The sequence below is a fragment of the Vicugna pacos genome, chromosome 16 (assembly GCF_048564905.1).
Source record: "Vicugna pacos chromosome 16, VicPac4, whole genome shotgun sequence".
NCBI classification, from domain to species: domain Eukaryota; kingdom Metazoa; phylum Chordata; class Mammalia; order Artiodactyla; family Camelidae; genus Vicugna; species Vicugna pacos.
The window spans coordinates 17,960,663-17,987,238 of record NC_133002.1 but is presented as its reverse complement, the minus strand read 5'-3'; the positions used below and the strand labels follow the sequence as shown (position 1 = coordinate 17,987,238).

General features: G+C 58.5%; 1 protein-coding gene and 3 long non-coding RNA genes across 5 annotated transcripts; 3 read left to right on the top strand and 1 right to left on the bottom strand.

The window, feature by feature from the left end:
- Positions 1-2,527: 2,527 nt before the first annotated feature.
- On the top strand, positions 2,528-10,112 carry NT5M (5',3'-nucleotidase, mitochondrial). The gene is made up of 5 exons (XM_072938571.1): positions 2,528-2,896; positions 5,549-5,649; positions 6,448-6,508; positions 8,011-8,125; positions 9,367-10,112. The coding sequence occupies exons 1-5, from the start codon at positions 2,639-2,641 to the stop codon at positions 9,507-9,509; spliced, it is 678 nt and encodes a 225-aa protein (XP_072794672.1). The 5' UTR covers positions 2,528-2,638; the 3' UTR covers positions 9,510-10,112.
- Positions 8,601-11,035, bottom strand: LOC140686047 (uncharacterized). Its single transcript, XR_012059485.1, has 2 exons — positions 10,916-11,035; positions 8,601-9,106 (listed from the first exon to the last, which is right to left on the bottom strand). It is a non-coding gene; the product is annotated as an uncharacterized lncRNA (long non-coding RNA).
- On the top strand, positions 10,232-19,047 carry LOC140686046 (uncharacterized). 2 transcript variants are annotated; one of them, XR_012059483.1, is made up of 3 exons: positions 10,232-11,347; positions 16,522-16,658; positions 18,839-19,047. It is a non-coding gene; the product is annotated as an uncharacterized lncRNA (long non-coding RNA). The 2 variants fall into 2 exon arrangements; XR_012059484.1 differs by lacking the exon at positions 16,522-16,658.
- A 1,912-nt stretch (positions 19,048-20,959) lies between these two features.
- LOC140686048 (uncharacterized) lies at positions 20,960-21,999 on the top strand. Its single transcript, XR_012059486.1, has 2 exons — positions 20,960-21,035; positions 21,740-21,999. It is a non-coding gene; the product is annotated as an uncharacterized lncRNA (long non-coding RNA).
- The last annotated feature ends 4,577 nt before the right edge of the window (positions 22,000-26,576 follow it).

The window sequence follows — 26,576 nt, the reverse complement described above, 5'->3', positions numbered from 1 at the left end:
AGAAAAAAAAAAGTTTTTCACACCCGTTAGTATGGCTGTTATCAAAAAACAGAAAATAGAAAATGTTGGTGAGACTGTGATGAAATTGGAAGCTTTGTACATTGCTGGTAGGTGTATACCAAAAAATAATTGAAAGCGGGGACGCCAATCCAATGTTTGTGTACTCATGTCCATAGCAGGATTATTCAGAATAGCCAAAGGGTGGAAGCAACCCAAGTGTCCCTTGACAGATGAATGCATAAACAAAATGTGATACGGACCTAAAATAGAATATTACTCAGTCTTGAAAAAGAAGGAAATTCTGACACAGGCTACAATGTGGATGAACCTTGAGGACATGATGCCACATGAAATAAACTGGTTATCAAAACACAGATACTGTATGATTCTACTTGTATGAGGTCTCTGGAGTCATCAAGTTCATAGAGACAGAAAGTAGGATGTTTTTTTCTAGAGGCTGAGGGGAGAAGGGATGGGAGTGAGGGTTTAATGGGGACAGTTTCAGTTTGGGAAGATGGAAAAATTCTGGACGGGGGTGATGGTTGCACAAGAATGTGAATGTACTTAATGCCACTGAACTGTGCACTTAAAATGGTTACAATGGTAACTTTATGTTATGTATATCTTAATCACAGTTTTTAAAATGAGCCCTAACTGGAACCTCAAACCTTACAAAAAATAACTCAAAATGCACCGTAAATCTAAATGTAAAATATAAAACTATACACTTTTAGATGAAAACACGGGAGAACATCCTTGTGACCTTGAGTTAGGCAAAGAGTTCTTAGCTATGAAACCAAAATCATAACCTGTAAAAAAAAAAACCACACACAGAAAAGAAAACATGGATGAACTGGACTTAATCAAAATCAAATTTTTTGCTAATCTAAAGTAAAAATGTTGAGAATGAAAAAACTAGACTTAGAGAAAATACTTGAAATCACACATCAGGCAGAGAAGTTGTATCCAGAATACTTAACTGTTGAAACACAACTGTAGGAAATCAAACAAGCCAATAAAATGGTTTCAGAAGATTTGAACAGAAACCTCAGCAAAGAAAACAGAGGGTAAGTAAGCACATTTCCCATCACGGGCCATTAGGGAGCCACAAGGAAGAACCACTACTTAGCAGGATGGCTAAAACACACACACACACACACACCCACACCCGCAAGGAACCAACCCAAGGAACAGGAAACTGATGAGGCCAAGTGCTGGATGGGGTGCAGGTCCCAGGGACAGAGCTGTTGGGATGAACAATGGTGCAGCTGCTCTGGGACCCCGTTTGACATTTTCTTATGTAGTTGACACTTCCCATGTGACCCAGCAACCCCACTCCTAAGTATCTACCTGCGAGAAATGAAAACATAAATTCACACAAAAATCTGTACTTGCATGTTTATAACGGCTCTATTCATAATCACCAACATGTGCAAACCACCCGGGTTCCCCTCTGACAGGTGCATGAGTAAACCACCTCTGGTGCATCCATGTCACGAAGTGTCCTCTGCACTGAGCAGAAATGGCCTCCAGTACAGGCGTCTCGGATGCATCTCAGAGGCACTGTGCTGAGCGGAAGACGCTAGTCTTGAAACACCACATACCGCACAGTTCCACGTTTACGACATTCTGTGAAAAACCACTCTGGGGACACAGGACCGGCCTGTGGTTGCCAGGTTAGGGAGTGTCTGACCCCGGGGCAGCCGAGGGAATTGGTTTGTGTCCTGGATGCTGTGGTGGTTACATGAACCTGTACATGCGTTAAAAGTCATCAAACTGCACTTCATTAAGAAGTCCATAATGCTGTATTTCAGTAATTTTTAAAATCCTAAAGAAAAAAAAACCCAGCTAATTAAATGAAATATCTTAGTATTTGAAAACGTTGGGCCTTTTTCCGTAGACCAGCTGGCCCGTAAGCGTCGTGGTACCGTCTGCTGACCCATATCAGAGGAAATTATGGAAGGCGTACTCAGGGGACAGTACCTTTTCCTTCCCTAACCCCAACCCCCGGGCCAGGCTCTCCTACCCACAATGCCGTTGGTTCTGGTGTAACACAAAGTTGTGCAACCTCCTCCCCACCCGACTCCAGAACGGTTCATCTCCCCGACGAGAAGCCCGTCCCCGCGAGCCGTCGCCCGGTCGTCTCGGGGCTCGGCGCCCGGCTTTGGTTCCCTCACTGCGGCCACTCCGTAGGTTACTCTGCCCACTTTGCAGGTGTATTTGCGTTTGTCCGTCTCCCCTTCTAGGACGTACGCTCCAGGGTGGCCAGGCCGTCCCCGCGGGCCGCAGGGCGACCTTCTAAGGGCTCGGCGGCGGCCTCGCGCGGCAGTGGGCGGGAGCCCGGCGCAGGGCCCCGGCAGAAGGCGCGACGGCGACCCGGCCGCTGCGGACGCCGGCGGCCACGCCCCTCGGGCCCGCCTCCGCCGGCGCGTGTCCCTTTAAGGGCCGCGCGGCCGCAGCCTCGCTCTGGGGCCGGAGTCTGCGCGCTCGCGCCCCGGGCGCCCCGCGGCCCGCGGCCCCTGCGTCCCGCGCGCCCCCGCCGCGCGCCCGGCCCGCGCGCCCCCCGCCCGCGCCCGGCCGGCGGAGCCTCCGCGCCCGACGTGGCCCGGGCGTCCGCGGCGAGCGCCCGCCGGGGCCCATGATCCGGCTGCGCGGCTGGTGCGCGCGGCGGCCCCGCGGCGCGGCGGGGCTGGCGGGGCGGCGCTGGGCGTCGGGCGGGCCTGGGGGCCGCGCCCTGCGGGTGCTGGTGGACATGGACGGCGTGCTGGCCGACTTCGAGGGCGGCTTCCTCAGGAAGTTCCGCGAGCGCTTCCCCGACCAGCCCTTCATCGCGCTGGAGGACCGGCGCGGCTTCTGGGTGTCGGAGCAGTACGGCCGCCTGCGGCCCGGGCTGAGCGTGAGCATCCCTGCCCCCGGCCCGCGGGACCCTGGGGGCGCCGCCCGAGCGTCGGGTGGGCCTCTGGTAGCACCCGGTCCCAGCAGGGGCTGTCGCGAGGGCTTCTCAAAATTCGGGAGAACAGAAAGCGTAATCTGCCTAACTCTCCACCTTCAACCGACGTTTTAAGTTTTGGTGCACTTGGCCCCAAGTCACATGCCTGTGTCTTCCTCGCTGTGAGGTGCACGAGCATCTTTACTGCCAAAGCGAGGCTCCCAGTGGAATTGAGGCCCAGAGAGGTTGCGTGCCTTTCTGGACAGCACACAGCAAGTCATTGTCTCGCTGGGTCCAGATCTCCTCCTTGGCTTATTCCAGTGTCCCGCCGACCCAGCTGAGCCCCTGGGCTCACCACACCCCACACTCTGCTCTCTGAGGCCCGGGTGGTGGGAGGGAAACTGTCCAGGCACATTCCTGGACAGGTAGCTTGGTTTGTACATTTAAACCACGTGGTGAAAGGAACAGGACTTGCCGTGCACAAACTTAGACGCGATGTTTTCTGCTGCCCCTCAGCTGGCCACCTAACGTGGCTGCCAGAGGAGTGGGTGATATTAGAGGCTGTTTTGTGAGCCCAGGTCGCCTGCATTCTCTCCTCCGTGAGGTGGACGCTAGTTGTGCCCTCATGAGGTGAGGAAACCTGTCCTAAATCAGCAGTGAGGGGCAGCCAGGATCCAAATGGCCTCCCTGCCTGCCATGTGTATTCAGACCCCCAGAGCCCTGTCCTCCGTCCTGCTCTGACAGGTGCCTTTCCTCTGACCTGCAGAAGGCATCGTGACGGTCATTTGGTTTGTGGAAGGGCAGTGCCGTTTCTCTTCATTGACACCAGGTGCTTCAGAGGGCAACTCCCCCCGAGCCCAGTGCGCTGACTTCCCCCAGTCCTCGTGGCTAATTTAAAACTTGAAATCGGAGGAAATGCCCTGGTAATTGGTGCAGGCTCAGGGGCATACTACAGTCCCCGCGTGTTCATTCATAGCTGGTACACAGTGCTGCCGACCCGGCCCCTCTTTCCCTCCCAGGACCGTGTTAGTGTGATGTGTGAGCCCCCCCACTCCCGGCTCTGCAAGGACCATGACTCGTCCAGTCCCTTGTGCCAGCGCGCAGGCTCTGAGTCTCAGGGGATGAGTTACTGTTTCCCGAGTACGAGGCTCGGGAACAGAGCTCCTGGGCACTAAGGAGGGGGGACTCGGGGCACTCTGCTGATTTCTGCCCCTGGGAGCACTGCAGGAAAAGGGACTTAGTCGATGAACACGCACTTTGCCGCCAGCACAGCTCACAGCACCACATCCCTGGGCCTCCCCTTGGTGGGGCTGGCCCGGCGTCTTTGGTTAAAAGCAACCAGCCAAGCAGCCAGCTTACACGTGTAGGCACCTCTGCTTCACAAAATTTACATCAGTCTGTGTTCCCATAATTCTGACCTCCTCTGAGGTAAGCAGGCAGAGGTGGAAGGCATAGCTAGCTTTAACTGACGTAGAATCTTACGCTGTTTGGGCAGTTGAACTGACCCCAGAGGAAGGAAGTGCCTTCCCCAGGGTTTCAGGGAAAGCTGGGGAGGGCAGGGTGATGCTGGGGCACTGGCCACTGAGGCCAGGGTGTTAGCCCGGGCCCACAGCCTCCCCCATCCCCAGCCTCAGCCTCCTCACCCTCCACACGGCCTCCCTGTGAGTCAGAAGCCCCGGGTTCAAGTTCTGACAGTATCACCCAGGAGGTGCCTTGAAACACGCCTTCTGTGAGCCCCATTTCCCCATCTGTAAACTGAGGAGCACGTTCTTTCCCCTTATGGGCTGTGAGGGTCAAACAAGAGAGACTGTGTATTAGCAGAGCGCACCAATGTGTGTGTACTTGTTGGGTAGTCAGCAAGTGTGGCCGGTGTGAGCTCCGTGGGCAGGCCGGATGTGCGCCGCGGGGTGGTGCTTTTTCCCGGCTGCGCGGCTGCTGAGCTGGGGGGCCCTTCCTCGACCCCACACGGGGGCCTAGGTTCCTGCTTCTCTGAGCCCAGGGTCATCACTTTCCCCTCGTCCTGGCCCCAGAAAGGTGTGGCCGACTGCAGACTTGGTTTTGTCCCAAGCATAAAGTGGAGGCTCCTAGCCTGGCCATCGGGAGATGGAGTTCCTCTCCCAGCTCAGCCACCCAGTTGCTGTGTGATATTAAGTAAATCCCTTCCCCATTCTGGGCCTTGGTTTTCTCCCATGGAAAACAAGGGCCTGGATTTTTGGCTCTTTACTTTTTTAAAAATAAACAGTGTATTTCCTGGCATTCCAACGCCCAGGCCCACCAGCTGTTGACTATAAGGGCTGTAGCCGCACCCCCCCACCTTCATGGTGCCTCTGGCCATTAGAATCGGCAGGCATGTGGTTCATGACGGCTGGCCCTCCCCCTCAGTGACTCTGGCCGGGCCTCAGCAGAGCCTCCCACCACCCCTGGCACCTTGGCTGGGTCCTGGCCAAAGCCAGGTCCTTCCAGGAGAGGGGCTGGGACCCAGACAAGCTCTGTGCGGCCCCCCCCCAGGAGATAGGGGTGTCTGGAGGGTGAGGAGAAATGGAAGGGCACCCCGTTCTGCCCCTGGGGGAGGCTGGGTGCTGAGGACCCCGACGTCACTCACTCCTCTCGTATTCTCAGGAGAAGGCCATCAGCATATGGGAGACAGAGAACTTCTTCTTTGACCTCGAGCCGCTGCCGGGGGCTGTGGAAGCTGTGAAGCAGATGGCCAACTTGGAGAGGTGGGCTCGGTCTGGAAGTGGGCGGAGGGAGAGGAGCCCCCTCACTCCCGGCCCTGACGCCCTTGGGCCGGGGGCGGCAGGGCAGGGGGTTCTCCATGTGAGTCCGGGTTCAGGGCAGGAGGGAGGGGCTGGGAAGGCTGAGTGCCCAGGGCACCCAGCCAGCAGGTGGGAGGGTGGCGGGGTTGACAGGGCGGCGCCAAGACCGTGGGGACTCAGCGACTCGACGGCCCCTCTGCCCAGGGACCTCAGTCTGATGGTGCTTCTCGGGAGGCCGACTTGCCCGGGAGAACAGGAGCCAGGAAGCCCCATCCCCCGGGGCTCAGCTTGGGGAGACAGGAGATGCTGGTTCCAGGGGCAGGTGCCAGCTCGGTGAGGGTTTGGGGGCCAGCTGGTTTGTCACGGAACCACCAGTGTCCTGAGGGGACGCGGGCCTGGTGCGGCGCTCCCTGTACCCAGAGACTTGCTCTCGGGCTTCTTTGCCTCACGCCACATGAGGCCCTGACTGTCCCTCACGTAACTTGTTCTGCGTTCCTTAATGCTTCCCTTGCTGGTATATGCTCCTTTCTCAGTGTTTCCCTGTCATGCCCAGAGATGGCACCCTCAGGTCTGCTGACCTTTGGGTCCAGCCACGCAGAACTGCCATCAGTTGACGCCTGCCCCTGAGCTGTGGCCTGGCCAGGGGTGGGTCCTGTTTGGCTGCCCAGGGCGGCGGGACAGGGCAGTGTCCCTTGTATGGAGCCAGCGTGGGGTGTCCTGTGGGACAGGCTCGGAGCCTCACCCTCCTCCCTCTTCCCTCAGCACCGACGTCTTCATCTGCACAAGCCCCATCAAGATGTACAAGTACTGTCCCTTCGAGAAGGTAGGATGCCCGGCTGGGCCTCCTCGCACTTCCCCGCGTGTCCCGGGTAAGGGGTGCTGGAGGGTCCCCGTGAAGGTTGAGACCAGGAGGGGATGGGGAGGGGAAGGGGCTGCAGGCAAGGATTTGGGCACAAAAAGCCTCACAAGGGAGCTGTTGACGAAAGCACTTCTGACTGTCCCTTCTCTGCTTAAAACCTGTGTTTGGTTAAAATCTGTTTAAAACAAAGTCCAACGGAATACTTTTTTTGTTTTAATTTTTAGAGGAGGTATTGGGAATTGAGCCCAGGACCTTGCGTATGCTCAGCATACACTCTGCCCCTGAGCTGTACCCTCCTCCCTGCAGCTGAGTACATTTTACAGATCTTACGGGCTTTTTCCAGCGATTCATGGACGGGGCAGCGTCCCATCCGGCAGAGAGAGAGGAGCTCCGAGGAGCTGCACAAAGTGAAGGACTTCTCTGGGCAGGAGGGGGCGGGGACAGGAACTCACGCTCGGTGGAAGGCGGGTTGGCCGTGGCTGGGTCACCCTCCTTTAGAGGGTGCAGGGGGCTGGGGGGCAGGCGACCTCCCTAGAGCTGAGCACGTGATTCCCGCATCACTAAGATTCCATTTCTGGGAGAGGCTGAAACTGTCAGTGAAGTTTGCTGACGCAGGGCTTAGCATAAGTGGCTCCTTTTGGGGCTGTTGTCTTTTTTTTTTTTTTTTTAAACAAATCTGTAGTCCAAACAGGGTCTGTTGGCTAAGGTGCTTGTCTGCAAACGCAGAAGCTGAGAACAGTGTTGGAAGGACATCGGGTGTGGCCGGGCAGCTCCGGAGGAGGGGCCTGCCCATCTCTGTCCCTGCAAAGCTCCCCTGCGCTGCCTGCTGCCCCTCTGAGCCCGTTGCGGGTGCTCGGGCCTCACACACTTGCCTGGCTGCACTGGGGTGAGGGAGGTCGGGGGACCTGGAGGGAGCAGCCAGGACCCATTTCAGCCTATGCTGTGGGGGGCGCACCCCCAGGACCGCGCCCTGCAGGGAGGGAGGGGGACACAGGTTGGTGGTGAGAGGCCTGAGCGTGGCTGGAGGCCGAGCCGCTCCCTGCGCCCCAGACACGCCCAGCCCTTTGCGCACCCACCACTGCCTGAGACGTCCTCCTGCCCCAGTGGATCCGGTTCTCACGTGCCTTCCCAACAACAGCTCACTGGGGGACGGGAGGAAGGGCCAGGCATCTGTAAGGGGTTGTTTCAGCGCTCCTTTGAGCTCTGTGCCCTTTTCTCATCCCTTGAGCTTCACGGGAACAGGCTGAGTGCCTAACCGATCGACTGGGGAGCTGTGGGTCGAGTCTGGGCAGGGTTGGAGCTGGAGCAGGGACATCTGGTTTGGGCTTCATGGTTGCGGGGATGGGACGATCTCATGGTCTCCCTGAGCGTGAGTGGGCTCCCTGGCGGTGACCCCTCTGCCTGGGAAAAGCCCAGCTGTGCCCAGGCCCCAGGGCACTGTCTTCCCCTCTCTGCTCACGTTGCAGTACGCCTGGGTGGAGAAGCACTTCGGCCCTGACTTTTTGGAGCAGATTGTGCTGACCAGAGACAAGACCGTGGTCTCGGCCGACCTCCTCATAGACGACCGGGTGGACATAACAGGCAAGTGGCCTGCAGCGGGGGAGGGGTGAGCATGGGGGCCAGGCCTCGTGGCCCCTGACCCAAGCAGCCCCCCTCAGGCACAAGACACGTGTTAGGTGTCCCATCCCGCTGTGAGCCTGGCACCAAGCCTCTCCCTTTTGGGGAGACAAGACTCCTCTCTGAGTCCAGTCTTGGAAGGGTACCACTGGGCAGCAGCAAGAGTGGGCGCCAGCTCTGGGGTAACACACTAGGTGACCTTGGGGAGTCTTACACCTCGAAGCCTTGCTTTCCTATGTAAAATGAGGGCTGGACTCTGGCTTCCAAACATTTGCTTTTTTAGTAACAGACCCCCTTTTTCCCCAAAAGTAATTTGGACTGAATCTAATATGTAAAACGTAAAAGCAAAGCCAGTCTCTCCAGTTGAAGGTGATTCAGGTGATTTGTCTGTTTTGCTTATGGGTGGCCCTCTTCCAAAAAAAACCAACCTTGAAGTGGCTTAAAAAGGAGAGGGGAAATTTATTGGTTCACCTAACTGAAAAGTTGGGGTATGAGGGCTTCAGGCACGGCTGAATCTAGGCGTTCACACATCAGTCAGAAATCAGTTTCTTTATCTCCTGCGTACTCTGGCAGGCTCTCTCCTGCTGGAAGCCACCAGTAGTTCGGGGATAAATCCTGTTCTTTTGGACACAGTGGGAAAGCATGGACTGTTTCTTCCCTAATGACTTTGGAGCTCATTGGAAAACATGCCCGTCTCTACGTTGGTCAGTGTCCAGACGGTAGAATGCACAGGGGTGCCCACCCCGATGTCCCAGACTGTGAGGTTTCCCAAGGCGAGTCAGGGCACAGTGTTGGTTGTGACCATGGGGAGCAGGGATGAGGCTGTGACCTGAGGGTCAGTGCCGGTGCGGACATGTGGACACGAGGGATTGAAGCCTGCGGGGCTTGTGGGGCCCATGGTCGAAGCTGGTGAGCTTGGAGCTGGAGCCGGGCAGTGCGGGAGGGCTGGGCACAGGGGAGAGAGGAGAGGGTGTCCGTGAGGGCCAGCCCCCCACAGTGGCGGCGGAGATAACCCTGTGGTCCAGGGGCTGGCGGGGGGGGCCCTCGTTTAACTCCGAGCGGCAGGGTTAGTGCCATCGCTGCCTCGCTGGCAGGGAGACTGGGTCTCAGAGACCCGAGCTGCCAGCCTGAGGACACGCAGGCTTGGTCCCGAGGCCACTCTGAGGCTCCTGACACTGGACTGAGGGGCTGCTTTCCCACCCCAGGGGCCGAGCCGAACCCCAGCTGGGAGCACGTGGTCTTCACAGCCTGTCACAACCGGCACACGCAGCTGCAGCCCCCCAGCCGCAGGCTACACTCGTGGGCGGACGACTGGAAGGCCATTCTGGACAGCAAGCGGCCCCGCTGAGCTCCCACTCGGAGCCCCGGCCCCTGGCCTGAGCCTCAGCGCCCACTGCATGTCTCCCAGTCTCCAGCCCCACCAGGCCTTAAACTGATCTCGGGGCAGGGCCAGCCCAGGGCCCTGGATGGGACTCGTGCGGCCCGGCAGTGCAGGCCGACCTCAGGCCCGGGCAGGCTGCCACCACCGCGGACTCCAGACTGGGGAGGAGCCAGGGCGTTGTTCGGGGGGCGGCCATCCTCCCCCTCCCTCAGGGAAGTCCCCCTCCTCCCTGCTTGAGCCGTCAGCGAGGGGTCCCCGATGGCTGAGCTGCACCTGGCCTGCGAGGCTGGGCGACACAGGAGCCTGTGGGGACGAGAGGTCACCTTGTCAGCCCCAGCCCTGCCGCCCGCCCACCCAGTGCAGTGCGGTGTCCCACAGGGAACTCCATGCGAGTCCCAGGTCACCCCAGGCTCTGTGCTGGGGCCGCCGCCCACCCAAGGCCCAGAAGGGTCAGCAGGCCAGGATGTCTGCTGCAGGCATGAACAATAAATGCTGCTCGCGTGCTGCCCGAGGCTGTGGCCTCTAGCCTCACCAGAGGTCCCCCGGGCACCCAGCTGCCCCGCACCTGTACCTGGTTGTCCCGTCTCTGGGCTCCTGGCCAGCCTTCAGCCTCTGTGACAGGCACCCTTGGGCTGCCGGGGGTGGGGTCGGGCAGGAGGAAGGCTGAGGAAGGCGGCAGGTCCGTCCTGGGCAGGTGTGCACCAGGGCTGCATCCCGTGACCCCAGGCCACCCGGTGGAGCAGGGCAATGTCCGAGGAGACCTGGGGTGCCGCTCGCATGAGGAGCAGGAGGGTGTGTCACACACACCGTGAGAAGTGTCACCTTCCTGGACTCCTTTACTCTGCCCTCACCTCTAGAAGGCAGCAGTGGCCCCCCACCTGGTCCAGTCTAGACCCCTCGGCCCTGGACTGTCCGGGGGCCACAGCCCCTGCCCTTTGAGACCCTCAGCCTCCCCTGGACTTGGCCGTCTGCGTTCACTTCTGTCAGGGGCTCCTGCCACTGCTGACAGAAACCTCCCCAGTCAGGTTCTCAGCCAAGCCTGGTTTCTTGCAGGGGGTGGGCAGGGAGGCCCCCTAGCCTGCTGCTCTCCTGCAGCCGTGTCCTCCCTGCGCGTCTGGCCTCTGCGAAATGCAGGGACATCTCGGGCTCGGTGGGGGGGGGGGTGGCGGGGCGTGGGAGGCCCAGCTCAGAGCCCTCCTCGCCTCTGCAGACCCCTGCTGCCCACTCCCACCCCAGGTGGTGCCTGACCCGGGTCCGCTCCTGGCCAGGCTGTGGCGAGGCCTCTGCTCCGAGTCCTGGGGACACTGATGCCTGTCCTTCCAAGCTGGTTGCTGCCCTGGGTCTTAAAGTTCAGTCTAGGACTCCAAAGCTACCTCTGCATTTGCTCTCTGCTCGGCTGGAACCACTTGCCCTGAGACAGCCACTACCTCAACTGCCTAATTAGGGAAGAAAAAATCATTGCACGGGCCGCAATGCTCTGTCACCCTGCAGGATGTGGCCCCCCAGACAGCGCTCAGAACCCCTCCCTGTGATTATGACAAGGGCTGCTGTCGAGGTGCAGGGTAGCAGGTGGGGGCCCCTCCCACGGGGTGGCATTGACTGAGGTCTGGGTGGAGGAGAAGGCCGTGCAGAGGTCCTGGGGCCGCCAGGGAGTGGGCAGCAGGACCGGGACTTAGAGCAGAGGCGGAGAGTGGAGGTGGTGGCTGTGCTTGGTCTCCTGTGGGACGGCTGGGACACAGGCAGAACCTCAGAGCTGTATGGTGCTTTCTGTCAAGCAGAAAACCACCCACCCCGTCTAAATGAAGGTGGGTTTTCTCAAAGCTTGCCTCTGAACCATGTAGTGACCTGCAGAAAAGGAACCCCCAGACTGGAGAGGCGAGAGCGTCCAGCACTTCTTTGCTGGCCGGCCTCAAAGTGCCCCAGCTCTGCTGACAGTGGAGACACGCCTTTGAACATGTTGTGAACATCCTGGGCTGGGGGGGGCTTGGGCAGAAAGACCCAGGATGGTTTCTTCACTTTTCTGGGTCGCAGTTTCCCTGATAGGGACCCGTCCCAATGTCACAACCCCAGTAACAGCAGTTTCCTTAGCTGTCACCGCGTCCTGGACGCTACGCTGCCTTGTAACCGGCTCTCATGGCCACGCCCCCCTCCCCGATGGGCCGAGGTCGCACCGGGTGGTGCTGCCAGGATCTTGCCCAGCAGCCGTGCTCTGGGCTCCACACAGCACTGCCGAGGTCCGGCTCCTGAAAGGACAGGTGGCAGGTGACCCTGGCCATGGTGCAGGAGCTGCAGTCCACACAGAGGGACACTGGATGGCGCCAGAGGCCCACCTCCTGCAGCCCTCACCTCCCAGCCAGAGCAGACCTGCCACCTGGACAGCTGGACACCTGGACCAGACCTGCCCCACATCCTGGTTCTGAAACTCCTGTGGGCAGAGCCTGGGCCATGCACAGAAGGGTCCCCGGCTACTGAGGGCTGAGCACACGGTACCTGAAAGAGCAGAGAGGGTGGTTCAGGCCCCAGGGGCAGACCCGGAGGGAGCCGGGGTCCAGGCAGACCCGGCTTGGGGAGGACGCAGGCGCTGAGAGCACTCATGAGTCCCAGTTTTCCGAGGCGGCCCCGGCTTCGCCTCCTGTCGCCGCAGCTTGACGGGGCCCCACACGAACTGCAGACAGGAGCCCTCACACGCGTTTTCCCGGCTGACAGTTCCTTCAGGGGAACTTCGTGGCCTCGTACTGAGGTGCCGGGGGTCTGGCCCAGGGCTGGAGTTGGCGGGCAGCCGCTCTGATTGGGCTTCTGTTATCACTCCCAGGCGAGCCGAGGGTTAGTCCCCACCCCCGTGACCCAGGCCCGTTCATACATCCGTGGGACCTCCTGGTGGCATCTGAGCCCTGACCTCTGACCCGAGCAAGGGCTGCTGCCTGGCCGCACCCTCTTCTCAGCACAAACTGAACCCAGCCCCAGTCCTGCTGGGGGTGGGGGTGGAGTCCTGCTGAGTTCATGGAAGGAGTTGGGGGAAGGGCCCACACTCCCTGAGCAGATGCAGGACACGGAATCACGTGGTCCTTCATCCCACGAGACCATGGGGTCAGGTTAGGTGAGCTCCTTTACATTTTGTGAAAATTGAAGCTGAGAACATGGAGCCCGTGTTGGGTCCCAAGTCCCTGCCCTTCTAACCGTCCACAGCTGCTGTGCGGAGCTGGGATGGAACACCCGGAGACACAAAGATGGAGGCTCATGCAGTGGGCGGCTCGCACTGCAGGCCCCTGCCCCGTGGTCCCAAGTCCCAAGCACTCTGAGGAACAGTGCCTTTCCAGGAGGTGACCTGAGACCGTTCAGAACATCGTAAAGCTGGGAGGCGGCTGGGCCTCACGGAAGGAGGGAGCCTGCGGGCAGTGGCGGCAGAACTCAAGAGGGACCAGAGGCCCTGGGCCCCCGCAGGATGCTTGTTCAGGACTCCTCAGTGGGAGCCCCCTCCCATCACCCCCCGCACATACCAAGCAGAGGACACAGACGTCTGTGGCTGAGGGAGCAGGGAGGAGTGTGTGGGAGCCTGGGGGAAGCGACAGGCCGGGTCCTAGAAGCCCAGGCACCCGGGGCGGGGGGAGCCCCCCCCACAGACGTGAGGGGCTGTCTGGGGGAGACCCTGCTCTTGCACACACGTCAGGGCGGGCTGGGCAGCGAGGGCGAACCTCAGGTACAAACAGCATTGGAGTTCTGTCTCCTCTTGGACTAGAGAATGAAGCCTTGTCCTCTGTATCATCTCACTTTTCTTTAAACACCTTTATTGTGGCATGGTTCCTGCACAGTAAACAAAACAAGAGAACTGATGTTAAAATGGGGGGGTGGTACTGTGGTCAGGACAAGAACTTAGAACAGGTGTGATCAGTACCTGTAGACATGATAGAATGTGGGACCTTCAGAAAGGTCAGGTAGTGTCTGGGAAATTAAAACCTGGCCGCTGAGGGGAACAAGTGAGCCGAATAGCCTGATGGGCATAAGTGAAGGGGAAGTCAGTGAGCCGGGAGACCAAGCTGAGGGGGCACAAAGGACGGCAGGTACAGAGAAGAGTGGGGAGGCAGTTCCGTCACAGATGATGGATAAAGAAGACGTGGCGTATTTATACAGTGGAATACTACTCAGCCATAAAAAGAATGAACTATTGCCATTTGCAGCAGCATGGATGGACCTAGAGATTGTCATTCTAAGAGAAGTAAGCCAGAAAGGGAAAGGAAAACAGCATATGATATCACTCGTATGTGGAATCTAAAAAAAAGGACACAAACGAACCTCTACAGAACAGAAACAGACTCACAGACAGAGAACAAACTTTTGGCTACCAGGGGGTAAAGGGGGTGGGAAGGGATAAATTGGGAATTCGAAAATTGCACCTCTGGGGCAATAATGGGAATGTTAGCTGTCTTGATTGTGGTAGTGGCTTCATATACAGCTATCAAAATTCATCAAATTGTACATTTGAAATGTGTGTAATTTACTGTACAGGAACTGTACCACAGTAAAGGTGTTTAAAAAAGGGGGAGAGATACAGAGCCCAAGAGGAACAAAGGTGCAGGAAGAGACTTCCCAGAGCTGAGAACGAAAATGCCCCAGGAGGCCACCGGGGCCGGGCTGGGTGAGTGAAGGGCTTCACCCCTGGACACGGGGTGGACACGTTATTTAGAAAAAAATTCTAAGTATTTGTAGACAAAAAACAGACTACTTGCAAGAGAACATAACAAGTAGGGGAAGCAGGAAGACAATGTAGCAATTTTTTTCAAATTCTGAGGGGGAATAATTCCACTTCCATGGAATTCACACTCAGAATCCTATGCACAGCCAAATGCAAGAATGAAAACACTTCCTGAAGACATGTGATGCCTCAGGTTGTCTGGCACTGCAAACAGTTCCTTCTTGAAAACATTACTGCTTGATGTGCTCTAGCAAGAAGCAAAACTACTCCAGGAGATGGAATACAGGAAACTGGCGAGCCAAGAACTGGCAAAACGTGTTACATCTGAGTGAGTGTTGATTGCTTGAGAATGAATAACAGTGTGGAACCAAACATCATAGATATTATCAACAAAGCAGTTAGAGAGTTTGTGAAACCAGGAGAGTGTGCTGAAGCTCTTGTCTGGTTGGGGACTGTGCAGGTTTGGAATGAGTCTAGTCCTGTTAGGGTAAGATGAGTGTGTCTGTGAAAATGCTGCTGAAATCTCTATAAAAACAGAAATAGAATAAATAACTTGTAAACTACTAGAAGAAAAAACTGAAATGGAAAAAGGATGAAATCAACCCAACAAATGTTAGAAAAAAGAGAAAACAAAGGAGTTAGAAAAGAAAAATGTTATCAGGAGTAAGTCCAAACATTTCAGGAGCTGCAGTGCACTTGAGTGAGTTAAATGCACCTTTTCAGGAGAAAATCTCAGACAAAAACCAAAATCCCGTCTTCAAGAGCAATGTGTAAATGACCGTGACCCAGGGAATGGCAGAAGGGAAAAGATCCCCAAAAGGAAAAGTCCTGATGAAGGACATCGGTGAGTGTACGGCAGGGTCAGACAGAACAGAATTCAAAAGAAAACCATTAAAAAAGGGACAAAGTAGGATTCATGCTGCTAAAAGAGGCAATCTGCTAGCAATAAAGAGGTTACGAAATGTTATGCCCCTAACGACATATTTCAAAATGTTGAAAACAAAAACGGATAGATCCATAAAGAGAAATGGAGAGGGAGGTTTTGATACATTTTCCTCAGCTGACAGATCAGAGACAGAGCAAGGATGTGTGTGTGCATGTGTGTACACACAGACAGTTCAAAAACATATTGCATTATTTTCAAATATACATGGATGGATGGACTGGTCATAAAATCGAAGTATTGAGAAAGAAGAGATAAAACTAATTTTGTAGACAATACAATCGTCTCCCTAGAAGAGGCGGGAGGTACCAGGAGCCGAGCCCAGCAGAGCCGTGAGGCTATCTGTCAGGTGCGGGAACCACGGCTCCGGCAGAGGCAGAGGGGACAGGGAGGGGAGGGCAGCTCAGAAGACGTGACATTGGGAAGGCTCAGGGAAGGGACAAGAAGAAGGAGGAGGGAGAGGGGCGCAGTCCCAGGGCGGGGAAGGCGCAGGCCCGGTGGCTCTCCGAGTGCCAGCCACCTCCCAAGCAGTTTGCCTGAATCACGGGCTCCCCAACGTGGGCGCCCGTAGCACCTACTTCACAAGGGAGATCCCGAGAGGGTCTGTGGTCCAGCGGGTCCAGCAGGGCCCGGCTTGGGACTTGGGTGCATTTAGTGCCAACACAGCCGTTAGCTAATCTCTAAGCCTCCCGGACAACGAGCATGAATCACCGTGAATACCTGGTCTCCGTTCTGCTCCGGGCCCCACTCCGGGGAGAGTCTAGAGGTTTTATCTGCTCCTCAGAGAAGTCTGTGATCCAGAAAATGTTAAGAATCCCTGACTCACAGGTTGGGATAGTTTCCAGAATTATAAACCAGGGACCAGAGAGCCGGGCCTGGGTGGGGGACGGGGCGCTGCCCGGAGGCCCTAGGGCCCGGGTGAGACCGCCGGCCAGGTGAGACATCTCACTGGGGGGTGGCCTCTCTGGGCTCTCCTGTTGCTCCCACAGGTCAGGGGCAGACATTCGGAGCAGAGACAGACTCTCCAGACCACTCTCTAGTCCAACCCTGTGGTTTCACAAACACGGCCTCTGAGGCCCAGGGGGGTTGCCTTGGCCACCCGTGGTCCTTCGGCTGGTGCCTTTCAAACTGGGGCCAGAGGAGGTGGCAGGGCTGATGGGAAGAGAGAACGTGTGAAGACCCAGGGCAGGAGGGTGGAAGCAAGGCCCTGGTGGCTGCGAGTATGGAAAGGGAAGGGGGTGGGTGGGGCTCAGCCTCCACCCTGTTATGGTCCTCAGGCCACCAGCGTCCTAATACAGTGACCCGCTCAGCCCCTGCCCCCCTGAGTGACCACAAATGTCTTCCAGGTCACTGACTGCCTTTCTCAGCCCCGTCTGCACCCAGCTCGGGGACTGGTCGCCGCCTGGGGAGCATCTGCAGGGCAGATAAATAACTAGATGTTAAGATCAACCAACCAATCTAAAGAGAGACAGACCACGATTAGGTGAGGTCGAGACACCTGTGTCCCTGCTTTACCCCTGAGCTCCTGGGAGGACGGGGCTTCCAGGACAGCCAAAGCTTTACGAAGCTGGACAGGGAGAGAGAACAGGTCTCCACGGCTCCCCTGGGAGGTGGAGCACCTTCCTGAAAACTTGGAGGGCTTCCTGGAAGAGGCAAGCCCACTCCCCTGGAACCCAGAGGCCCAGCCTACTCCCCTCCCAGCAGGGCACCCCACTGGTGCCCAGGCCTGGGAGGGAGCCACAGGAAGTGGAACGGGGCAGCTGGCCCAGCTCAGGGACGCTGGTTAATTCATCAGACTCCACCGCTCCCCTGAGCTCTTTGCCCTTCAGCTGAATATGCAGGCCGGCTCCCGCCTTCGCTCTGCCTGCGTCTGGGTGGCTCTATTTTTATAGCCATGGGGATGGTTGACGAAAACACCCAGAAAGACACAAAAATTTAAAAATGTAAAAGCTGGGTGCCAGCTGTTTTGTTTGGAAGGCAGGCTAATATCTCAATCTGCCTCACTGAACAGCATCCTATCCCCTGCCCCCTGGTGTCCCCCCAGGGCCCAGGGGCCCAGGAGACCCCACTCAGGCCCCGCTGCCTGGCCCCTGCCCCCGGGGGTCCTTGTCAAGCCTCTTTCCTCCGGGCCTCGGTTTCCAGTACCTGACAAAGAGAAGTTAGCACAAGCTGATTCTTGTTAGACTTTGGATGATTCAGGAACTTTTTCCTGCGGGTGGGTGGGGTGTGTGGAGGGGGAGGCAGAACCCCGATTCGGGTTCAAAGCCTGCAGCTGCTGATCTTGACAGGAGACTTCCCCTCACTGAGCCCAGGTTCTGCCCCTGTGTGGCCAACACTGGTCACTCTGGGTGACTGGCACTTGGGAACACCCCTTCAAGGTCAGAGGACTTTCACACTATGAAGACAGGAACGTGCTTCCCAGAGCCCCTGGCAGCCCGGCACACGGCCGGCCAGCGTAAGATGCTGTGGGAGCAGGTGAGGGTGGCCGGCAGGCCTCCAGGGCCCAGAGGTACCAGTGGTGACATCCAGAGTGTGTGCAGTGTCCGGCCCCAGCCCTGGTGGCATGTTCCCCGGGCGAGGGTTTGGAGAGAGCTCTGGCCTTCCAGGAGAGCCTGGGCCTGGCTCTCTCCTTTAATAAAGCTCTCCTGTGCACTCATCCCAGTGCCTGCAGCTAAGAACCTGGACTGGCACAGCCCCTCCCCAAGCCCCGCTCCTCATGTCAGTAAGGGCAACGCCCTGAGTCCAGGAGCACCCTGGTGCCTGCCCACCTGCCCCTTCTCTCTCTGTTCCAGGCCCGGTCTCACCCCTCATCCCACTTCCTAGACGGCTCTCACCACGTGGCCAGGCTTCCAGCCCAGGCCACCAGCCCCCTCACCTTTAGACCCTTCCTGCATCTTCTGTGCTTACCCAAGTGATCTTCCTGGAATGCAATCTGGTTCGGGCCCCCCATGGCCAAAACCCCAGGGCCAGCCCCCCAGCCTGCGGGCTTTGCGGGGAAGCCCTCTCTGTCCAGGACTCCCCCAGCTTCCCCACCCCCCAACAGGTGCCCCTTCTTGTACCTGGAGTGCAATTCCACTTTCTCCTTCCACCTAAACTTTGCCTTCAGCTCTCAGCTTCTGGGGAAGTCACTTTGACCTTCCCTCTCAGGGGTCGTGCCCCACTGGGCCTTCCAGCCCCGTGTTTCCAGTTCAGCCTCCCCCACTGACAAGCTGTGTGACCCCGGGCAGGTTACCACATCTCTCTGGGCCTTAGTTTCTTTGTTTCTTCATCTGCAAATTAAGGTTACTAATTCAGCCTCCTCCCTCTCCACTCAGCCAGGCTCCCAGACGCGGACCCTCCTGCCGCCTTTCCTGGGCCTCTGGCTTCGGTGGGGAGAGCAGTCAGAGAGCAGAGGGAGGGAGTGGCCACGGGGTCCGGGGGCCTCTTGGTTCTCCTGTGGCTCTGAGAGGCACTGTGAACAGTGACCTTGTCCGTGTGAGTCCTGGGAGCCCTGGGCAAGCTGTTTCCCCCTCTCGGATGCAGAGGACGGAACGGGAGCACTCGTGATGACGTCCTTGGCACGCCCTTGCCTGGCCTCATTTTTGTTCGTGTTACTTTTCCTCTGGCATCACACCGTCATCTTATTTCTCAAGTGATGATTTTCTTGTCTGTTTCTGCCAACAGACTGGATCTGGAACGCACAGACCTTTCTCAGCTGACTCCCCAGCACACAGTGGACAAGAGCACTCGATGAGTTAATGGTCCCCATTTGCCCATGTGCAGTACTGATGTGGTTCCAGGAAGACAGGCAGGAGTGCCCACTGGCCCTCTTGTGCAGTTGTTCAGGTTGTGCACTGCAAAACTTGCTTGGCCCAGGGAACATGGGGAGCTGAGATGGGCCTGTGCTTTTTCCACCAAGCTGCACTTGGGAGAAAGAGGTGTCTCTCCTAAATTGCTCAAAGGGGCTGCACGAATGAGTAGGTATCTACCCCGACCCCTGGTTTTTATGCATTTACACAGAAGACTCCACCCTCCTGCCTTCCAGGAAGCCAGCAGCTTCCTTAGGAAGAGCTGCGGCTTGAGCAAGGCCTGCAGAGACCGGTGAGGGCATTAGCTCCGAGGTCTCCAGTCCCCCAAGCATTAGAGCCACTGATCTTCCAGGTAAATGAGGGGCAATCAACAGGAGTGGTCAGGCCCAGGAGAAAGCAGTCATGGACGGCTGCAAAAATAATGACTTTGGCTGCCAGGTGGGCTCCAAAGTGGACTAAGATGCAGTTAGCACCAGGGCGCCCCCTCCTCCACCCCAAGCCCGTTAAACTCAGGATGGCCAAAACCAAACTCTGTCTTAAAGGGCTTGATTTAGAGTCTGCTTAATATAAATTGTTCCATAAAGAGAAAACATCCCAGCGTTGCAAGCAAGAGAGCAGCTCCTAGTGAGTCTGCTGAGTGGGCTGGGGAGGCGGCCGCCAAGGGCCGGAGGCGTGGGGGCGGAGTGTCAGCTCAGCTGTTCTGTTTCGCTATGCCATGGCCTCGCCTGCCCCCATGTCTTTCATGTTTGGAACCCCGCAGTGCTGTGCTGTGGGGTGACCTGCCTCTCCGCCTCTGCTGGGGGCAGTCAGATCCGGGAAGGGGCCAGCAGTAGGGCCCTGGGGGGCCAGGCCTGGGTTTCGAGTCTGTGAGATCTTGGTCGTGCCCCAGCCCTGTGGCCCTTTCACTGGGCTCTCCCATCCCCAGGGAGGAGTGGGTGCTGACAACAGGGCCTCCCCGCTGGGCAGCGCCCAGTGCCTCCTTCCTGGCTGCATCCCGGGACCCCACCTGGGCTCCTGGTCAGGGGTCTGGAGCAGGGCCCAGTGTGGTGACTGGAAAGGGTCCTGCCGCCACATGCAGCCGGGTTGACCCACTGGGACCCACTTGTACCTGCCCCTCACGGGCTCAGCCGCCCCGCCGCCCTGGGAGATCGGCAGGGTGCTTAGGCCCAGAGCAGCGGTTTTCCCGGGGGGGGGTCCCTGGGCCAGCAGCAGCAGCTGGGAAGGTGGCAGACACACATTCTCAGGCCCAGCCCCAGACCCTGAGTCAGGAGCTCCGCAGGGCCCAGCCCTCCAGGGCGTGCTGGCGCACACTCATGGTTGAGCCTCCTGCCTAGAGTCACAGTAGAATTATCATTGCTGCTCAGTGTTTTTCAAATGTCAACATGCCTGGGACTCACCTGACGCAGCCAGGGTGACTGGTGACTGCGCTGCCTGCGAGGTCCGGTGCGCGGCCGGTGGGCCACCCTGAGCAGCAAGGTGGCAACCAGGTCGACGCAGGACAGGAAGGAAAGGTTGCTGCCCAGAGCCCGGCCCACCGGCCACACCTGCGTTTCTCAGCCCCTGGGGGAGGCCCTCCCACAGCAGCTCCACCTGGGTGCGTCCCAGGGAACCCCCAGCACCAGGGTAGTGAGGACAGAGATGAGGCAGGCGAGTGGGCTGCCCCGCTGGTCTCCCAGCTGCCTGGACACCGGCAGGCCTGCCCACTGGGCACGAAGCCTTTCAGAGAGGCCGGGGTCAGCGTTCCACTTGCTTTTCCAGAAGGAGCAGAGGTTCGGAGGACCCGGGAATGCCCCAGGCGGCCCCGAGGTCACACGGGACTTCGGGGCAGTTGGGGAGGGAACCCAGGGCACCTAGAGATGAAGGCCCTCGCCCCCACCCGGCGGAGCGCGAGGTGGGCTTCCGGGAGGGGGTGGGTTCCACCCAGCCGCGTGGGCACCGGGGTTGTTGCTGTCTGCCCGGGCCCCGTGCCAGCAGCTCCTGCATGGCCCTCTTTCAGGGAATCTCTCCCCTGTCACTGCACGTGCTTCTGGGGAGGCTGCCAGACACAGCTCGTCGCCTCTCCTGCTGCAGAGGTGAGCAGCCCATTGAAATGGGAACATAAGGTACATTTTCCAAAAAGCACATTAGAAGTTATAAATCCAGGCAGCAATAAGAAGCCGAAAAAAACCTGAGTGTCACAGTGGACCACAAGGTGAACTCAAGTCAGCAAGATAATGCTGCCTTTAAGAAAAACAAGCAGGGTCAGATTGGTGTCGACGGGAACAATCAATCAGCAATCCATACTAGAGGTAGAGGAGAGTTTCACTCAACCCAGCCGAGGGTGACAACCCGGGGACAGCCTCTCAGGGCACCGGGAGGAACAGAAGCATGGGTTCCAGCACAGGTTTGCATCTCGTTAGAACAAAGGTCAAACATGGCAGGGGTACATTCCTTCAAGGTTTCAGAAAAGACAGATGAGCAGGCCCACGGGGAGTCCGTCCGGCCTTGGCGTCTGGGAAGGGGCCTAATTACTGAAGGAGTCCCGGGAGGGGAGCCGCTCACCTCTGTCCTCCAGAGGGACACCCCTTACTCCTGGTCCGTGCACCCTTTTCTTTGATGGTGAACGCAGATGAACAGCGTGCCTGACAGGCCACAGAGGGGCCGTTCTTGTTGGCGTAGAATTTAAGTTAAACTCTGTGTGAGCCAGAATGACCTCCCCGCACTCGATATGTGAAAATTTCTTCCATCATTGGGAACATACCGTTTGGGGACAAAGCTATTCTTACGTCCCCCACAGTGTAAGGTGAGGAGGGTTCATCACAGAGAAGACGGAAAAGGCCGGGCTTAAAATAAGGATCAGAGGAATGGCTAACAGGTCCGTGACCCGGAGCAGAGAGACCAGACGTGCACAGCCTCCCCGCTCCCGTCTGGCCCTGACGCTCCTACCTGAAATCAGAATCAGGCCTGCCTCTGTCACACCCTCACGGGTACACTCGAAGTGGCTTACAGGTTTATTTGTCAATGACATCTCAATAAAGCTGAAAAATGAGAATCAGACCTGCAGGTGTCGTCCCGCCAGCTCCCGGGGGCTGATGCCGTGCCTTACCTATGATTACTCACTTTTGGGTTTTTTTGGATGGGAAAACAGAGACCCAGAAAGATACACAGGCTTGCCCACAGGCCACACAGCTGGTTGGGGGTCACCTGACCGGGCAGCCTGCTCCTCAGCCCTGCCCCCCCAGCCCGCCGCTCCCTGGGACCCTGACCCCAGGGCCTAAACCTGTTTCCAAATCTCAGGCTCGAACAAAACACAACAAGAGAATAGTTTAAAACTTGAATCATTGCTTGCCTGACGGACTTCGCTCCATCGTGTCCTTTCTGCGGCCCCTTTCTGGGACAGTCGCCTTGTTACTTTTATTTTTGCAGATCGCGTTCTCACTCTGCCTCTCACCTCTGGCTTTCCTTTCCCAGTCTGCCTCTGCCGTTCTGTTCTCGTAAGTGGCTGTACTTGCCTTCCGAGTGCCTGAAAGAGACTTCTACGTCTTGTCTTCAGTAACAAGCTGACTGTGACACTTGAGACCAGAGCAGCAGAATTCTCACTTAAAATTTTTCTTTCACTTTATTGTGGGCTTTTTGTTGGTTTGTTTTGCACAAGGCATGGCTTGAATTATTTTTATTTTTCTTGACTTTAAATATATGTATGAAAATTAAAAAAAAAAAAAAAGACGAGGGGCTCATGGTCCTGCTCGGGGCCTTTGCATGGGCCCTTCCCTGCTCTGCGATGGTTTTCCACCAGACACTCACAGAGCTTGCCCCCTCACCCCCTGCACAATTTCAGTGTCACCTTCTCCAGCTGTCCTGCTGGAGGAGGCCCAGGACAGCGCTCCCGGGCAAGAGAGAGGCAGCCAGCAGGGGGACCCCTGGAGGGAGCCCCGTGAAGCGGCCTCGCCCATCCTCATCCTCCTGCCTCTTCTGGGCACCTCCCCCGCCCACCCCCCGAGGGTCCTCGGTCCCTGGGAGACCACCCAGAACTCGCCCCTCGCAGCAGACGGTGGGTGAACTCTGCACCCAGAGGCAGGTACACCCGCCTCTCCCTTTCCCACGAACAGGCCTAGAGGGCCCCCCACCCGTCCCTGACTTGCCCTTGGGTTTCCCCACCCTCCCAGGGCCCAGGACCCAGAGTTGCTAAGCTCCCAGCTCTAACCCATCCCGAGTCACGCAAGGGCTGAAAGGCTCACGCTTCCAGGGAACCCACCTTGCCCCAGCCCCGGCCCGGCTGAGGGACGTGGTCAGGCTTGTGGGGCTGGTGTGGTGCTTGGGTTTAGCACAGACACTCTTCCCTGCGGGGAAGGAAGGACCAGGCCCTCGTGAGCACCTGTAGTCTGTGCACCTGCATGAGCACACGTGTGTGTGTGTGTGCGGGAGGGAGTCTGAGGTCCAGACAGAGATGTTTACCCATCTGCGTGATGGTGCACACATGTGCACTGAGCATGCAGGGGCCCCTGCAGGGGCCCACTCCTGGCCCAGAGCATCCTAGGAGGAGTGGGGCTGAGGGGCAGGGGCTGGTCGGGGGTCTGAGCCCCAAACCCTGGGTGTGGAGGGGAGAAGGGGGTTCTCAGGGGTCAGTGGAAGGAGTCCATCCTCCTGAAAAGTTTGAGGGCCGGGGGCTGGGACTCCTGAGGGAGGGGTAGATAAGGCCAGAGGTCACGGGGTTGGAGGGTGACCTGTCGGTCACATATGGAGCCCAGGTCAAGGGGGCGAACACACCAAAGTGAGAAGGAATGCGAATATGGGAAGACGCTGGGGAGAGGGCGAGGGGCACAGCCCGCCAGTGTGGAAAACACACCCACCACAGGCGGCTGCCGCCCCAGGGGTGCCGGATGGAAGGCCGGGCGTGGGTGGGTTTCAACCACCAGGACCCCTCGGTGGGATGCCTCAGGCAGGGCACAACCCACACAGCTGTACGTGGTAGCCCTGGGGGCGGGGGACTCTTGGAGACACACAGACCAAGGTCAGCTCCGGTGTGACTGTGGGAGCTGGGGGACCTGGGGGCATCGTGGAAAGGCCCAGAGACAGGCTGCTTCATCACAGCGGTCGCATGTGCCCAGAAGGACCACAGATCAGCTCCCCAGCCCCGGGGCGGGGCCACCACTGCTGGGAGCGTCTGGTCAACGCTCTGAGCTGGAGCTGGACACCGAGGAGGGGACCATAGGCAGGAGGGAGTCCCGCCCTCTGTGGAAAGAGAAAAAACACATCGACCGGGGACGCGTGGGAGCGATCACCGCCCAGGGTCGGGCTGGTCTGCCGGCCTTTGATTATTTATCAGAAGCAGCTGGAAGAGGCCTGAATGCCCAGAATAGAAACTGGCTATCCAAACCGAGGTTCTAAAAATACGCTGGGAAAAACGGACTTCCTGTGTCCGCACTCACCCTCGGGTGTATCCGTGGGGAGGCCTGGAGGGTGTCTGCGGCCCCCCCACCCACCCTGCCGCTAAGTGGCTGGGGAGGGTGTCTGCACACCACTCCCCCATCCACCCAGAGCCACACGCTTCCTCCCCACTCTCTGCACTCAGAGGGCAATTTGGCAGCTGCTGCCTTTCAATTAACACTGCAGACTCAAAACGGGGGCTGGGGGAAAGGCGGGTGGGCAGAGGAGAAGCACAAGCTGGCATACTGGCAACTGGGCGAAGCCACCTGCTCCATCGGCAGGGGAGTTAAAGGACCCTTAGAGCTGGGAGCGGGGTGAGGGCAGCCTGCCGCACCCCCACCTCCTCGCCCCCCACGTGGTCAACGCTCTGCCCACTTCCTGCATCCCACCTGCACGGACCCGCACTTGGGGTTGGACCGGCAGGAGGAATGAGGATGAGAGCCTCCCCTGCCTGGCAGGGGCTGAGCTCCAGGGTCTGCCCCGCTCCTGCCCCCACTTCTGCCAGCCCTGGGGCCTTGGTTTCCCCTGAGGGCTCTCGCTCAGCCCTCAACACACTCTCCTCGGCACCCGCGGCACCTGCGAGCTCCCATCTCCTGCCAGGACCCTGGCTGCAGCCCCCGGTGAGCGCGGGGCTGTAAGATCAGCTCCCTGAGGAGAGGCCAGCCCTCATCACATCCAAGGTCTTTCAGGAGGGTGACCGTGACCCCAGCTGAGACCGTGACTCAGACTCAGGCTGCAGGCACCTGGGATTGCTATTCCCACCCACCTGAGACCGGCGCGCTGTCATCGGCACTTTCTAGACGAAGAGACTGAGGGTCCGGCCCCGAGGAGGCCCAGGTCTGTGAGCGGCGTGGCCCGCTCTTGGGGCCCGGCTTCCCAGCTGGGAAACAGGCAGGCAGAGCTCCTCCTGGGCTGCCGCAGGGCAAAGGGGACATAACGGACGCAGAGCTGAGTCTGGGCATAGTGAGCCTGGTTTCCGCCACCCCCCGGCTCCCTCTGGCTCCTGCTTGTTCCGAGGACCCCTGAGACAGAGGAAAGGGCTCTGGGGTCAGCTGGCTGCATCCAGGCAACGGGGAGCAGGTTGTGTCCAAGTCCCGCACTCGGAGACGGCAGGAGCTGACTCCCATACCAGAGGGTCTTGCGCGAGGGACGTGAGGGCAGCAGGGGCCCAGCACTGGGGCTGCTTGCTCTGTTCTGGAAGTTTCTCCAGCATATGGGGGGAGGGGAGAATTAGAGACCAGGAGTCCTGGGATCTGGAAACACAGGGCGAGGCGAGGCCAGGGCAGGAGGGTGGCCCCAGGGAGCCGCGCTGGACACTCTGGCTGGCCCTCCCCTACCTGGATTCTCCAGGAGAGAGGCCCTGCAAAGCCATCAGCTCCCAGAGCCAGGTGGGGAGACGAAGAGCCTGGCGGGGTGTCCGCTGGGGTGGGGGCCTGCAGGGGGCAGGGCTGGAGAAAGGCACGTAGGCCAGAGACCTCTTCCCGGGGACCTTGGGCAGCCCCGTGCCCTCTCTGGGCTGCTTCCTGGGGGAGCGTCTGGGTGCACACTGGACGGTTCATGCTCCTTCCCCCTTGGAACTGCCTCTTCGAACAGAATCTTACTAGAGCCTCATAAGGGCCAGGGGAGCAGAGGGGCCACTGCAGGCGGAGATGGGAGGCCCCCCAGACCGCAGCCCGGCCCGGCCGAGCAGACTCTCCCCGGCTGTCCCGGCCGTGTCGGGGGGCTTAGTGTCCAGCTGGCTCAGAGCTAAGCTCACCCCACGACTGGCTGATGACCTTCGGCGTCCACGGGGACACGCTGTGCGGACCTAGGGCTGGAGGGAGGACTATAGGCTCACACACTGTTGCCAAACACATTTTGGGGAAGAAGAGAGAAAAAGCCAAACAAACAGAACATTGTCCACCTGCTGTTGCCCTAATGTGGAGCCGGTCCTGAAACAGCCGGGTCTCAGGGCTGGGGCTGTGTGACCAAGGCCCCCCAAAGGCTAACATGACGCAGACGCAGGCTCAGCAGGGTTTCGGGCCCAGCAGCCCAGGCGTTGGCACAGCACTGAGCACATCAGAGCTGGGAAGGCCCTGTAGGCAGCCAGCCCAGCCAGCAGGCCCGATGGTCGAGGCTGTGCCCGGGTCAGAAACAGGCAGGGACTTAGGTCCTGGCTCTGCTCTGGGCCCTTTCCTATGCCCCCTTTTCTTGTCTTCCCAGAACCC

Excerpts from the sequence above, each read along its gene's own strand:
- NT5M (XM_072938571.1), top strand. The coding sequence starts at position 2,639 with ATGATCCGGCTGCGCGGCTGGTGCGCGCGGCGGCCCCGCGGCGCGGCG. Across the intron at positions 5,650-6,447 it reads CAGATGGCCAACTTGGAGAG|CACCGACGTCTTCATCTGCA; the intron begins GTGGGCTCGGTC and ends CTCTTCCCTCAG. Across the intron at positions 8,126-9,366 it reads CGACCGGGTGGACATAACAG|GGGCCGAGCCGAACCCCAGC; the intron begins GCAAGTGGCCTG and ends TTCCCACCCCAG.